General features: G+C 41.9%; 1 protein-coding gene across 1 annotated transcript in view; it reads left to right on the plus strand.

Annotated features, from left to right (window-relative positions):
* DNTT (DNA nucleotidylexotransferase) overlaps nucleotides 1–16187 on the plus strand; it is a 618183-nt gene that overhangs the window by 465130 nt on the left and 136866 nt on the right. The window contains exon 10 of the mRNA XM_077455236.1: nucleotides 10190–10273. Coding sequence (XP_077311362.1) covers nucleotides 10190–10273 — 84 coding nt within the window. The remainder of the gene's footprint in view (nucleotides 1–10189; nucleotides 10274–16187) is intronic.

The raw sequence follows: 16187 nt of genomic DNA on the forward strand, positions 1-16187 counted from the left end.
TAGAAATATTAAACTGCAGTCTCCACTGCTTCGACCAATTTCCAACAATGCCAAATCATGTTCCAAGTTACAGACACCTCCAGGGATATCAACCCTATTACACACCTTTGTATCATCAGCAAAAAAGACATACCTTGTATAACAATCCTTTAGTTATATTAATTACATATAGATTAAAGAACAAGACCCAGTGCAGAGCCTTGTGGTACACCACTTTTGACTGGTCTCTGTTCTGAGTGAACGCCAAGAGTGACACCTGAATACAGACACAATGGTGTGAGTTTACATACCTGCTGACATGCATTCTTTCGATTCCTGATTAGAATTAGCCTGCCTATGTAACGTCCCTTGTTACCATAAACGTACAATTTTAATATTAATGTGATACCTACATAATCATATGTATAAAAACCTTAAAATGTGTTATAATAAAGGAGAACAGTTATTTGGAAAGATGCTGAGCGTATCTTTTGTGTCTGTTCCCTACTGCAGTAGTTAGTATTAATTTGGAACCACTAATCAATATGAGGATAGGAGTTGCCTATCAACAAAATATCCATTTTATTATGACTATCAATTATTATGGACCCTTCAAAAGCCTATAAGTCCAAGACACCTATTAAATATAATTCAAAATTGGGATGCTATTGTTATCCGTATTTTGCCCAAATATACAGTATGTCAATAAGGCCCTTGTATAGTCTTATCTTCATTCCCAATTATTTGGTATTTGAGCATTTATCTGTCAGCCTTGGCAATGTGGTCAGACCATGCATAGACCAGAAGTCATCAGAAAAAAACTTTATTTTGTCTGAAAAATGGCTGTGGTTCGACAACTTTACATAAGTAAGCATTATACTTAGAACAGTGTTCTACTCCACTTAGAAATGTGTGTTATCTTAAGCAGCAAAGCCTTGCATAATGACATTGGTTCCTATTATATATGCGAAGATTTCATGTTTGTATAGAAACAAGAAAGCTTTATTTTCTCAAGCAGAAACTGCATGCTTCATAATACTCCTTTTTATTTTAATCCATACAGGGAGAAAACACATTAAGTAGATATGAGGCAGGATTAAAATGCATGAAATATCTGCAGCTCCCCTGAAATTGCTGCTCTTTAATGTTCTAAATTAAGAGAGAAGTGGCGCATGGTCTTGTCAAGTGATAATCCTGGCAGGCCAATTATTTTTAATACAGGACTGAAATAGTTTAGCATCTCACCTGGTATTTTAATCAGCCTTTAGCTAACCATCTATAATATCAAGCTCTTTTTTTGGGAAATTAGGATTTATTTAAAGAGCAATAACCGATATCACTTAAGATGACAGTACATGTTGCAATCACACTGTATAATCTCTGTACAATCTTTGTAATGTGAGGATCCATCTAAACATGCAGTTTATATCCAGTTAGACAGACCCTTAAGCCTAATACACACTACTAGTATTTTCCAAAAACAAGACGGCTCAGAAGGAGCCACTGTACCAACAATCCAACATTAGTGCAACAATATCCTTGCTGTGCTTTTGTGTTCTGACAGGGGGGACTGACCCCATCGGAAAACCTCCCCCTCCCTGCCAGAACACCCATTGGCTGAGAATGCTGATTGGCAGACCTCTTTTGGTCATTCCCCTTTGACAGAAGCCAGACAAACAGGTCAGCTTCTGTTTGACAGGCTGCAGTATACAAGGGGCCAGGGCTGGCTCTACCCTGGGACCCAGTGGGTCTATGGTCCCAGGCAGCATTTTAGAGGGGCGGCAGCAGGACTGCTGTGAAAAGCCGCATCCAATGAGTGTGCAGTCCATGCTGTCTGTAAGATAGTTTCACACTGAGCCGATATTGATGCTTGCCAGAGCCGCTCAGTGTGTGAAACTGTCATTTAATGTAACTGCATGCAGAGAGAGACCAGCTGCCAAAATTGAGCGTTGATGTTGGGGTGGGTGGAACCCAGCAGCTAACACCAGACAATGGGATGGGGTATGGGCGGGCTGCTACGTGTATGTGGCCCTGTCCCCTTTCGGAAGCAGCCCAATAATTGGCTGGTATTTGATAGCTGCTGGTCCCCGCCCACCCCAACATCACCGTTGAATTTTGACAGCTGTAGTTACATCACGTAGTTACATCACATGACAGTTTCACACACAGTTTCACTAAGTGTCAACATCAGCTCAGTGTGGCACTCCCTCTCCTCTGTCAGTGCCAATCAGTGCCACCTGTCAGTATCAATCAGTGCCACCTGTTGTGTTTCCAATCAGTGGCGCCTGTCATTGCCAGTGTTTCCAATCAGTGCCACCTGTCAGTGCCAGTGCTTCCAATCAGTGCCACCTATCAGTGTCAGTCAGTGTTAATCGGTGTTTCCAATCAGTGTCAATTAGGGCTGCCTAATATCAGTGCCAACAAATGCCACCTATCAGTGCCAAGCAGTGTTTCCAATCAATGCCACCTACCAGTGCCAATCATTGCTGCCAATTAGTGCCAATGCTTCCAATCAGTACCACCTATCAGTGCCTCCTAACAGTGCCCATGAGTGCCACCTATCAGCGCCCATCAGTGCTGACTATCAGTACTTCATATCAGTGCCCATCAGTGCTGCCAATTAGTGCCCATCAGTGCTGCCAATCAGTGCCACAAATTCTGCCAAACAGTGTTGCCTATCAGTGCCAATCAGTGCAGTCTATCAGTGCCATTGGTACTGCCAATCAGTGCCACCTATTAGTGCCAACCAGGGCCCATCAGTGCTGCCAGTCAGTGCTTTCTATCAGTGCCAATTAGTACCGCCTATTAGTGCCAATCATTGCTGCCTGTCAGTGCCAATCAGTGCACTGAGTGGAGGAATGGTGCGATTAACTCATCAGCAAGGCACATTGTCCATGGGGGGCCGACCTGGTGGGGCACAACTGAAATCTGTTGAAGTTTAATTCCACATGCCGATCTTTAGTATAATAGGTAATCACCACACTAATATTTACTATTACTATAGACTACTAGAGGTAAAATAAGTGTCAGTAAAAGGCCTGCCACTAAGCACTGTTATGTATTCCCACACCACAAAAACAAAATGCAATGCTAATCAATAACTTAACAATAAAGGTGGAAGCCTCTAATATATGGAAATCTCAAAAGGCTTCAATATTACCAAAATACCGGTCTCTGATATGCAACTTCACATATAATGCACATCAAACTGAAAATAAGACATACTGTGTAAAATTAAACTTAGCAGGGGTGGTGGAAACCCCTGCTATAAATATTGGTTATACAGATTAACTTCTATTTTTTAGAATGTTACACTTAGTTTTATATGTTTTAGTTACTATTATAATGTGATTTTTTGCACACTTGAAATACCTTTTTCACCACCCTTGCTAAGTCCATGTCTTTATGGACCTTGTTTGTGCACAGTTGTTTGTGCACAGGTGCACAGTCATGTTGGAACAGGAAGGGGCCATCCCCAAACTGTTCCCACAAAGTTGGGAGCATGAAATTGTCCAAAATGTCTTGGTATGCTGATGCCTTAAGAGTTCCCTTCACTGGAACTAAGGGGCCAAACCCAACCCCTGAAAAACAACCCCACACCATAATCCCCCTCCACCAAATGTTTTGGACCAGTGCACAAAGCAAGGTCCATAAAAACATGAATGAGCGAGTTTGGGGTGGAGGAACTTGACATACCTGCACAGAGTCCTGGCCTCAACACGACAGAACACCTTGGGGATGAATTAGAGTGGAGACTGTAAGCCAGACCTTCTCGTCCAACATCAGTGCCTCACCTCACATATGCACTTATGGAAGAATGGTCAAACATACACACTCCTAAATCTTGTGGACAGCATAGAATAGTTGAAGCTGTTATAGCTGCAAAGGATGGGCCAAATGAATTTTGAACCCTAAAGACTGGGATGCCATTACAGTTCATGTGCGTATAAAGGCAGGCGTCCCAATACTTCGGACAATATAGTGTATATTTCTTGTGACACTGAGCATGGCTATTGTCTTAAGACTGGTTCACACCACAGAGATGCAGACAACATGTGTGAGGCTGCCCGCTGGTTAAATGGGTAGCAATTCCTGACCTCAACCTGATAGAAGACCTTTGGGATAAAATAGAGTGCAGACTGCGAGCCAGGCCTTCTTGTCCAACATCAGTTACTGACCTCACAAATGCGCTTCTGGAAGAATGGTTAAATATTCCCATAGACACACTCCTAAATCTTGTGGATGGCCTTCCTAGTAGAGATGAAGCTGGTATAGCTGCAAAAGGGTGGGTTAATGCAATATTGAACCCTACGGACTAAGATTGGGAGTCCATTAAAGTTCATGTGCGTGTAAATGCAGGTGTGCCAATACTGACAATATAGTGTATGTGTGTGTGTGTGGGTGTGTGTATATTTTATATATATATATATATATATATATATATATATATATATATATATATATATATATACACAGTGCCTTGCGAAAGTATTCAGCCCCCTTGAACTTTTCAACCTTTTGCCACATTTCAGGCTTCAAACATAAAGATATAAAATTTAAATTTTTTTGTGAAGAATCACCAAGTGGGACACAATTGTGAAGTGGAATGAAATCTATTGGATATTTTAAACTTTTTAGAAAATAAAAAACTGAAAAGTGGTGCGTGCAAAATTATTTGGCTCCTTTACTTGCAGTGCAGCAAACTCACACCAGAAGTTCAGCGAGGATCTCTGAATGATCCAATGTTGTCCTAAATGACTGATGGTGATAAATAGAATCCACCTGTGTGTAATCAAGTCTCTGTATAAATGCACCTGCTCTGTGATAGTCTCAGGGTTCTGTTGAAAGCACAGAGAGCATCATGAAGACCAAGGAACATACCAGGCAGGTCCGTAATACTGTTGTGGAGAAGTTTAAAGCCGGATTTGGATACAAAAAGATTTCCCAAGCTTTAAACATCCCAAGGAGCACTGTGCAAGCGATCATTTTGAAATGGAAGGAGTATCAGACCACTGCAAATCTACCAAGACCTGACCGTCCCTCTAAACTTTCAGCTCAGACAAGGAGAAGACTGATCAGAGATGCAGCCAAGAGGCCCATGATCACTCTGGATGAACTGCAGAGAACTACAGCTGCGGTGGGAGAGTCTGTCCATAGGACAACAATCAGTCGTACACTGCACAAATCTGGCCTTTATAGAAGAGTGGCAAGAAGAAAGCCATTTCTCAAAGATATCCATACAAAGTCTCGTCTAAAGTTTGCCACAAGCCACCTGGGAGACACACCAAACATGTGGAAGAAGGTGCTCTGGTCAGATGAAACCAAAATCGAACTTTTTGCCCACAATGCAAAACGATATGTTTGGCGTAAAAGCAACACAGCTCATCACCCTCAACACACCATCCCCACTGTCAAACATGGTGGTGGCAGCATCATGGTTTGGGCCTGCTTTTCTTCAGCAGGGACAGGGAAGATGGTTAAAATTGAGGGGAAGATGGATGCAGCCAAATACAGGACCATTCTGGATGAAAACCTGTTGGAGTCTGCAAAAGACCTGAAACTGGGACGGAGATTTATCTTCCAACAAGAAAATGATCCCAAACATACAGCAAAATCTACAAAGGAATGGTTCACAAATAAACGTATCCACGTGTTAGAATGGCCAAGTCAAAGTCCAGACCTGAATCCAATCGAGAATCTGTGGAAAGAGCTGAAAACTGCTGTTCACAAACGCTCTCCATCCAACCTCACTGAGCTCGAGCTGTTTTGCAAGGAAGAATGGGCAAGAATTTCAGTCTCTCGATGTGCAAAACTGACAGAGACATACCCCAAGCGACTTGCAGCTGTAATCGCAGCAAAAGGTGGCTCTACAAAGTATTAACGCAAGGGGGGCGAATAATTTTGCACACCCCACTTTTCATTTTTTTATTAGTTAAAAAAGTTTCAAAAATTCAATAGATTTCATTCCACTTCACAATTGTGTCCCACTTGTTGGTGATTCTTCACTAAAAATGTTATATCTTTATGTTTGAAGCCTGAAATGTGGCAAAAGGTTGAAAAGTTCAAGGGGGGCGAATACTTTCGCAAGGCACTGTATATATATATATATATATATATATACACACTCACACACACACGTATATGTGTGTTTGAGCTTTGGGGTGCACACCGTAATGCAATAGGCTGCGCACACTTATGCCCCTACAGTACTTTAGTAGCTGCCCAGCCGTACCCTACTGGTCAGGAGAAGGGCAGATCAGTCAGCAGGGGCAGGGCTGATCCTGGTCGGCTGTGGGCTGCACTGGTTGCTAGAATCTCCTGCTACCCGGCGCCTAGCAACCAGTGATGTCAGAGTCCATTGTTGCCCCAGCATTCAGAGCGCTCAGCCTCCAAGCCTAGTCAATTAGCTCCGCCTCCACCCACCAACATCTTCCATAGTCCATCTTCTTCAGCAGGGCTCAGAGCCTGAGGCAAGGGAGCTGCCTGTGCCTGAGCTGAGCTGAGCAGCTGTCCACAGTCCTCCTGCACAGCACCTGCCGCTGCCTGAGGTGTTACAGCCTGCCTGTCACTGTGTCCACCATGTTCTGGAGACTCAGCATTGACCCTCACCCTGTCCATTCTGCCACCAGTCAGTTCCTCATAGCAGCATTGTCTGCAGTAGTCCGAATCTAAGTACTGTAAGTACACTGTCACACATCACAAGTTGTATGAAACATGAGAGCATGAGAGGGACTTGCCTTGCCCACTGCCCAGCCCTGATTAACCACTTCAGCTCTGGAAGATTTGCCCCCTTAATGACCAGGCCATTTTTTGGTGGTATTTGGTCACCTCTGCAGTTTTTATTTTTTTTTGTGCTATAAACAAAAAAAGAGCAACGCTTTTGAAAAAAACAATATTTATTACCTTTTGCTATAATAAATGCCCCCCCCCCCCCCCCCAAAAAAAAAATGTCTTAATCAGTTTAGGCCAATATGTATTCTGCTGCATATATGTGGTTAAAAAAAAAATCACAATAAGCATATATTGATGGTTTGCATAAAAGTTATGGCGTCTACAAAATAGGGAATAGATTTATGGCATTTTTAATCAGATTTTCTAATAAATTTAATTTTATTTAACATGATATACAATAATGAAATTGGGGGGCCATTTGGGGGGCGTGATGTTATTATTTTTTGGGGGGGGGGGCAGCATTTCATTCTTCCAAGCAGCACAATGTCTTGGGCTGGCCCTGCATAGGCCAAATGTTGTCGGGTTTCTATTGAACTGTCCGACATTTGGCCCCTGTGTACTGGGATCTAAGCTTAGGCTTCCTTAACACAGGAGTTTATCCATATACATCAGATTCCAATGGCAAGAATCAGAAGATTCCTGCAGCTGGAACCACAGGTTTATGCAAAAAGCAACAATTGCTCAGCATGTATAAAGTGAGCAGTTGAGGAAGGTGGAAAGATTGCACTGGACCTGTATGTTTATTTTACTGGTATTATTATCTTAAGGTTGGTGTAAATGATCTTGCTCCAGGGCAGGCGGTTTCTATACCCCAGAGGATCTTCAGTCTCCTTATCTTGTAGTGTGATGTACAAAAAGTTGAAATTGAAGCGGCACACCACTGCTATGAGGTCCAGATACAACTTTATTTTATTAAAGGTCAGGGCTACAATTCAAAAAGTAGCCAACATGTTTTGAGGGTCTAAGTGTCCCTTATGTACTTTCTAGCCCCAATGAAGGGGGCAATCAGACCCCCTAAACGCATTGGCTACTTTTTGAATTGTACTCCTGACCTTTAATGGAATAAAAAAGGACCTCTTAGCAGTGGTGTGGCGCTTCCATTTAAACTCTTTGTATAAAGTGAGGACAGGCTGGCAGTGGTCACTGTTCCCATGTGGCCGCACACTAAGCAGTTACCTGCAGTTAGGGACAGATGCTTGAGCCAGGACACAGTCAGATGCATTCAGTCTTGGACATCTGTCCCTAACCCCTAGCCTACCACTATTCTATGCAGGGTGAGCGGATGCCGCTATTCTGCCATTTCAGCTGCAGCAACGTTCTAATTCTTGCAGCTGGAATCCAGTGTATGTAGGTAAGTGTCGTGTGAAGGAGGCCTTTTCCTACATAAGAGTTGTAAGGTTTCTAGCAGATTTTACAATCAGATTGTAACTTGATCGGGTCAATTTAACTCAGAGAAACAAGTTGTGTATGAGATTTAAGGAAGTTCATTATAATTATGTGACAACCGATTAGAAATTGATTGTTACAGGTGGATATCTGCCATCGACACTGAGTTATTTAAAGCCTCTCTGTCATTTCAAAATAAATAGTTGCAGTACCCCCGTAGGGGCTGCTGAGTGATGTTGCCCACCTGGCACTCTGCCCAGCCCTGCATTCATTTTCTTCAAGGTATTGGGAATTGAACAGTCCATGAGCTTGTTTTTGTATTTTTATTGAGGGATTTGAACTTGGATAGGGATAGAAATATATGGGATGCCCAGTATAACAAGCATCTGGTTGATTGTATATCAATCAGATGGGACAACTATACACACCTGGCTACTCCAGTCTCCTCCAGGACATCTCTTGTTGCAGACTGTTACACTCACTCTCTCCTGCACAGCACTTTACTCCAGGCACAGCTAGCACATGGTTAGGCCCAACTCTGACTTTTCAGGCAGGGACTGCGGGTCCCTTTTAGTGTAGCAAAAATAAAATAGGAAGTCTTTAGTGCTAGCTGTCCTATGGTGGACTACTTCTCCCAGTAAGCCCTCTTCAGGCCCTGCCAGCCCTCCCTACTGGCTCCATGCCCAGCTCTGACTGTTTCCTCTCAGTCCTCTCTGGCATGCCCCTCCAGTCCTTGTGATAGCACAGGTCACTCACCAGCCCTCTGGGCTGCAACTGATGGTTCCCTCCTGAAGACTTGCATGGCAGTACTAGCTCCAGCTGTCCTCTCAGACTAATTTCTGTGCCTCCTGTTTAGATCCTTAATGAGTTTCTGAAGGAATCCATCCTGCAACCATGCCCCAGGCCCTAGGTCTGCCCCCACAGACTGGGGAGCTCCCTCCAAGGCCCCCAACAGCCTAGTACTCATTCTCAGTTCTTTCATCCGACAAATCATCCCCAGTTGGGCTGACCCTGGGCATTTCAAGGAGGCCTGCGCCCTACCAATCCTAGTTGGGGATTGGTCAGGGCTCCCTGAGACACCCCAGACTACTCCTCCCCTCTTCCCCTCCTCTTCTTCTAGAATCCTATAGAAGCAAGAGGGAGGTGACAGTGGAGAGATGCTCTCTGTGAATCACCAGCTGCTGCACTAGGCCACTCCCAGCACACACAGATCAAAACAAACAGACCTAGCTCCCAGCTAGGCCTGCTTAAATTTACCTGCTATCACAAAAATGCTAACTTTAGCACCTAAGTAGATGGTTCTGCAAAAACAATTGCAGGTATAAAGTGCAGAAACTGGAGGTGCACAACTGCATTGCTATTGCTATTATGTCTGAATCCTCGGTTGCAATACTTTCAGATAGGGTCAGACCTTATAACTACCTTCTGCTACCAGACTCCTATTGGCCCACCATTATAATGGATATAGTCACTGGCCAATAGGAATATGCAGGAGGTAGGAAGTGATGGGAAAACTTTAGGAAATAGTAGAACTTGAGTACATGAATAGCGATAAATTTAGCCAATTTGTAGGTATATACAGGTACCTCTTGTTTTGGCTGGATTGGGTCTTTAATAATGCACTGAGCAGTGAAGTACAATTAGCCATGAACACCAGCACAACTGGATTTTCGACATCAGAGCTGATAGGCACACAACTTTTGCCACCCCAAGCAACAATCTACTGAGTTCTAACCTAGCTTTGCATATTCTAATAATCTTTAAATAAATTTATAAGAAATTACAATGCCTACCTATGATGGTAAAAATGCGTGAACAATAATTATACAGCACCAAGAAAGGCCAGAACTTCATGTAAAATATATTTTGCTGAAAATCAGCAATCATCGGTGCACTTTTCAGGAGCGTGCAGGTCATTTGCCATTAATTACACAGGAAAAATTATGCCAACCACTCATAATAATTGCTTTTATTAGAACTAAAAATTGATCTGGGTCTGTTACAGTATACCATTGCTTTTTTTCCAAGACGTAAAAGTATTATTAGATAGTATAATACACAGCTGAACAAAATAAATGTATTTTTTTTACAGCAGTTTGAAAGAGATTTGAGGAGATATGCATCCCAAGAAAAGAAGATGATGTTGGATAACCATGCTTTGTACGATAAAAGCAAGGTACTGTACATTCCACAAAGTGTGCCAAGGCATTTAGCTGGTTAGTGGGCATGGAGGAGGAGGGTGGGAGTGGGCTGTGATTTACCATTGTGTATATGCCCACATGTGTGACTCTATAGTCACATATAGTCACATGAGTGAATGAATTATGGATAGCGCTTGCTCCTCCTATACTGTAATAAATACCAACAAGCGCTGTCCATAATTCATTCACTCAGTTGGCCTACTTGTGGGGACAATATTAACAACAGTGTCCCAATTATATTGCCATTTATCACCAAGACACGGGTGTCCAATATTCTTATATCTATAGTCACATGAGCTACTCATATGTGATAGGGATGAAATGATCAGCATAGAAACTCACTGAAAAGTGAGCATGTGCAGAGTTGCCATCATAGCTGCAAAATCCCTAGGTGAATTGGGGACATGGACAGTAGGTGGCATTAGGGAACAGCATGATCAACCATTTGTTTTGCAGAATACACAAAACAAATCTCATAGTGACAGAGAGTTCCATTCACAAAATTGGATTGCATGCAGTATTTAAGTGTCTTCACATATAGTGCATGCAATCCTGAAAATATCAATTCACTATTGCTTTATATGGTATATACCGCATGAAGCAAAAACACTTGGTAAATACCGCATAAAACAGGAGTGAAAATCAATTCACAAAAAAAAAAAAAAATGTTTGCGCTAAATAAGTAGTGGTCCTGGCACTTCCTGGCATATCCCTTCAGTCTGATATGGATTTTGAGAGGAACCCAATGCCAAAATGTAAAAAAAAAAAGAAAAAATGGCATGGGAACCGCTTGTTCAAATCAATGACAGGTAGCAGGAATCTCCACGCAAATCTTCGAGAGTACAACTGTGTGGGTCCAATGCATGGATCAAAATTAAGTCTGGCTGTATCGTGATCCATGTATCAGGCCCACGCAGATACAGTATATACCCTGGAATGTGTGTGAAGATCCTTGCAGGTCCATCCAGCCAGCCGCTCTTTATTGATTTGAACAGACTACCTGCTTGGGTCTGCAGGGAACACTTATGCTGGCGTACAGATTGGTATGCCCAGGTGAATGAGGCAAATATCAACCTTTATGCATCTGTCGGCTCCTTTTTCAGACCGGAAGTCACAGCCCGTGGCAGAGATAATGTTTCCAGCACCAACTTCCTTTGTGGCTTTGAGATTTTTTGATACTAAATGAAAAAAGATGATAAGGAAGTAAACTCTGGAATAATACAAAAATGTGAAATGTGTTGTGTTTATTTTTTAAAGGAAGCTGAATGATAAGGATTATTTGTGATGAAGACATGGTGTTTGATTTAATGTTTTCTTTCAGCGAGTCCATATTATTTTCACAGAGCAATTATCATTTTGTTCAGCTTATGAAGTACTTCTTCACAATAAGTCCCTAACAATCCTACTGTATTAGCATATAATTGTAATAGGTATGTTATAATAAACCACATTCTATAAGACAGCACCCACCTCTCACCATGACCACCAATCAGGGTGGCAAACTTTGTGTGGTGTGCTTATACCTGAACTAAACTCTCTCAATCACCAGTTCTATAGAAGGGACGGACTGCACCTAAATGAGGAGGGTGCAGATCTGCTAGGAGTTAAGATGTCCGAAAAACTAGGCGACGGGGGAGGTAGAGATAGTCAGCGTGGAACATATTCCAGAGGGTAGTATTGGGGGCATTAGTGGTAGGTTGGGGGAGGGGTATGCCTGTATATCAAGAATAATGTACAAGTGAATGTGAGAGATTACATCACTAAGGGAGCAAGGGAGGAGGTAGAATCCTTATGGGTAGAGCTCCAAAGGAATGGAACTAAGGGGGAAGTAACACTGGGAGTATGCTATAGGCCCCCTAACCTGAGGGAGGAGGTGGAGACAGACCACTTATCACAATTTGGATTAGCAGCAAGGATGGGAAGTGTCATTATAATGGGGGATTTTAATTATCCAGACATAAACTGGGCGAAAGGAACCGCACATTCGTCTAAGGCTCGCCAGTTCCTAAATGTCTTGCAGGACAATTTCATGGGTCAGATGTTAGACCCACCAACTAGAATTAAATCACACGATTTAATTCCTGCATGTCAGCCCTGACTGCAGGGGGAATTTCAGAGACTTCTGTGCAGGTTTCTGCACTGATGTCAATGAAATTCACGCCCTGAAGTCACCAAAAAGCAGTACAGAAACTACTTTTGGAGATTGAGACACTGCACCAATTAGAACGGTGCAATTGCTGCCAATTTGACATGTTAAATCACATGACAAATCGCACCAATGTGTACCAGGGCTGACACAACACTGCCTATCCACCAGCTGAATTCATTACCTGCAATTCTCGACAGCTGTTATATATAAAGATTTCACCTTTATCATTTACTTGCAGGTGTGCTGAAGAGTTTTATTTTTATTTTTTTGGTGCACAAATACATATAGAAATGATAAGATATAAAAGAAAGAGATTGCACTTCCCCAAAACCACCACCCCCTAAATCAAAAAGAAGAAAGAAAAGAGTAAAAAACAAAAAAAACGAAATAAGCTCAATAATGCACTTTTATTTTTCTAGCAGAACAGAAAAAAATATGTACATTAATTTACTAGCTTCAAAAAAAAAAAAAATTCTACAGGATACATGGTGCTACATTTAGCAAAACAGTTAGTCCTGCTCATAGGAGCAATCTAAAATTTGTCTAAACCTTAGGGTGGACACAGCTTTACTTTCAGTGTATAAAGGGTAACATTTCATACTACAACTCACCCACCAGCCCACATCATTTTATCTGCAAGATTATAGAAACATACGTAACAGTCATTATTCTTACGAAGCATTTCAACATAGTATTAAAAATGGCACATATTCAAAATATAACACCCACCACCACCCCACAATCCACACATATACATCAGTGACCATGTTCTGCTGGAAGCTGCATTTCTGTGTACATGATTAAGCAATGATATCCAAGAGTACATGCTCCCAAACCATGTTTGCAAGGTCAGACAGGAACAATACACACACACACACACACATTGACAGCATGGCCACATAAATCCACTTTTGATGGAAAAACAGCCCTAGTTGGGCGTTTGTCAATATGCACAATATCATTCCATCTCCCCACAAATCACAGCAAAAAACCTTGCCTTCAGGCCTAACGAACCCCCCTACTGCAGCCCTTTATATAAGATTGGTTGTATTTTTAGCACACTGACACACCCCCAATAGAAGTACACGCCCACCGGTATCTTTCAATTTGTCTCTTCATGTATGTCTAAAGTGATTGCACCTAATGAGCAGGAACACATAATACTATTTGCAACCGTGTTAGCCCTTGGCTATGTGCATCAAATCTCCAAGTACAGGCCAAAGATCAAAGTCCATTTGCATGCACATAAACAAAGCAACAGTCCCTGGGCATGATTAGTGGTTACAAACATTAACATCAGTCCCTGGCTGCAATGAGCTTCCAATATAAAGTCCAAAACCAACTTTCTTACATTAGAGACTATTTTGACAGGAGGCAAATAAAATACCAGCATGTCTTTGGATTGTGGTTAGAAGCCCACACAGGGAGAACATATAAGCTTCAACACAAGCATTAGGATGTTGGGGAATTGAACCAGTAACCCCAAGGCTGATAGATGGAATTTCTACCCATTTAGACAGCGTACAGCCTCACACATGTTGTCTGCATCTCTGTGGTGTGAACCAGTCTTAAGACCATAGCCATGCTCAGTGTCACAAGCAATATACAATATATTGTCCGAAGTATTGGGACGCCTGCCTTTATACACAAATGAACTGTAATGGCATCCCAGTCTTAGTCCGTAAGGTTCAAAATTAATTTGTCCCATCCTTTGCAGCTATAACAGCTTCAGATCTTCTGGGAATGCTGTCCACAAGGTTTAGGATTGAGTCTTCCATAAGTGAATATGTGAGGTCAGGCACTGATGTTGGACAGGAAGGCCTGGCTTACAGTCTCCTTTCTGATTAACCCCCAAGATGTTCTGTTGTGTTGAGGTCAGGTCTCTGTGCAGGCCAGTCAAGTTCCTCCACCCCAAATTCACTCATCCATGTCTTTATGGACCTTGTTTGTGCACTTGTCCAAATCATTTGGTGGAGGGGGTTATGATGTGGGGTTGTTTTTCAGGGGTTGGGTTTGGCCCCTTAGTTCCAGCGAAGGGAACTCTTAAGGCATCAGCATACCAAGACATTTTGGATAATTTCTTGCTCCCAACATTGTGGGAACAATTTGGAGATGGCCCCTTCCTGTTCCAACATGGCTGCACACCAGTGCACAAAGCAAGGTCCATAAAGACAAGGATGAGCGAGTTTGGGGTGGAGGAACTTGACTGGCCTGCACAGAGTCTTGATCCCAACCCAATACACCTTTTGGCTGAATTAGAGAAGAGACTATGAGCCAGGTCTTCTCATCCAACATCATTGCCTGTCCTCACAAATGCACTTCTGGAAGAATGGTCAAACATTCCCATAGACACATTAAACCTTGTGGACAGCCTTCCTATCCTTCCCAGAAGTTGTTCTAGCTGCAAAGGGTGGGTCAAATCAATTTTTAACCCTACAGACTAAGACTGGGCTGCCATTAAAGTTCATGTGTTTGTAAAGGCAGGCATCCCAATACTTTTAGCTAGATTTACAATTGTGGTGGAACCCCCTATAATGGTGGTGGGAGATGAGACAACTTCTCTACATGAAGTGGCATGTTTGGGATTTGAACAAAGACACTCAGGGATGCTAAGCAGAAGTTCTAACCTCTAAGCCACAGAGCTGCCACATGTGAAAACCTCCTACACATAAATACTGCATTTCTTTGGACATACAGGTGATGGAATTACATTACTCAAAAGTTATTATTCTTGATTTATTCTGTGATATTTGGTGGTTCTTTGTGGGTGAGTGTAGAATAGTGACGTTACCCTCAAATTTTTGGGAATTACATTTAGAATTTCTTATGTTGGTACATATCACATTTTTTGGGCTCAAATTATGATTATTTGGAAATAATAAAAAGCACAAAAAATTGTGACTCGTTTTAAATTTTCATCAGCAATGGTATTGTTTGTGGTTTGTAAAGACACCTGTGTGAGTTTGGGTAAAGATTGTTGTAAGATGGAGAGTAACAAGTGAAAGTGACCGAGAAAAATATATTTTATCAAAACATTGCACTTTCTAGCATTCTTAAAAACAAAATAGAAGAAAGTAGAAAGTAGAAGCAACAATGTTGTAAAGGAAAATTAATTTCAGAGAAAGATACATTTCATCTCAACATTAAAAGGATTTATTTGGGGAAGTTACAATTGTACCATTAGAATCAATGTCTAAAACTTGCATTGGACTATGATAGCGCCGATTTCCCCTCCCAAAAAATGCTCTTTAACAGCGCTCATTCTGGTATTTACTATAGCGCCCTGTAAAAAAGATATTGGAACTAAAATGAGAGCTATTTACAGGTCCGAGAATGCTCAGCTGTGTTGGCACCTAGTTGTACAAACCAAATGTATCTCTTCTCGGTTTTTTAAAGATATTTCAGTGTATAAATCACTTTTTCACATAGTTTAAAAGCAGATTATCTTTAAATAAAATACAGCATATTTCAGTACCATTTAGGCAATTATATCACACTCTAAACATTATTTTCATGTACACTACTCTAGGTTTTAGCAGAGTAAGGGTTTGGGACTATTTTTTTCAGGGATCTATAGTAAATTTGATTTTGGGAGCATTTTTTTTTTACCAGCGCTATAGTGTAAACTGTTTTAGCGCTAATTAGCCTGTGTGTTACGAATTCTGCTTGCTCAGTGGGGGATCGCTCCGCTGATCCCTGCTGAATAGGGGGGTGACAGATCCCTGCCCGCTCTTCTCTAT

This window comes from Lithobates pipiens, unplaced genomic scaffold, assembly GCF_037356315.1.
Source record: "Lithobates pipiens isolate NorthernLeopardFrog02 unplaced genomic scaffold, aLitPip1_a1.2 Scaffold_25, whole genome shotgun sequence".
NCBI lineage: Eukaryota > Metazoa > Chordata > Amphibia > Anura > Ranidae > Lithobates > Lithobates pipiens.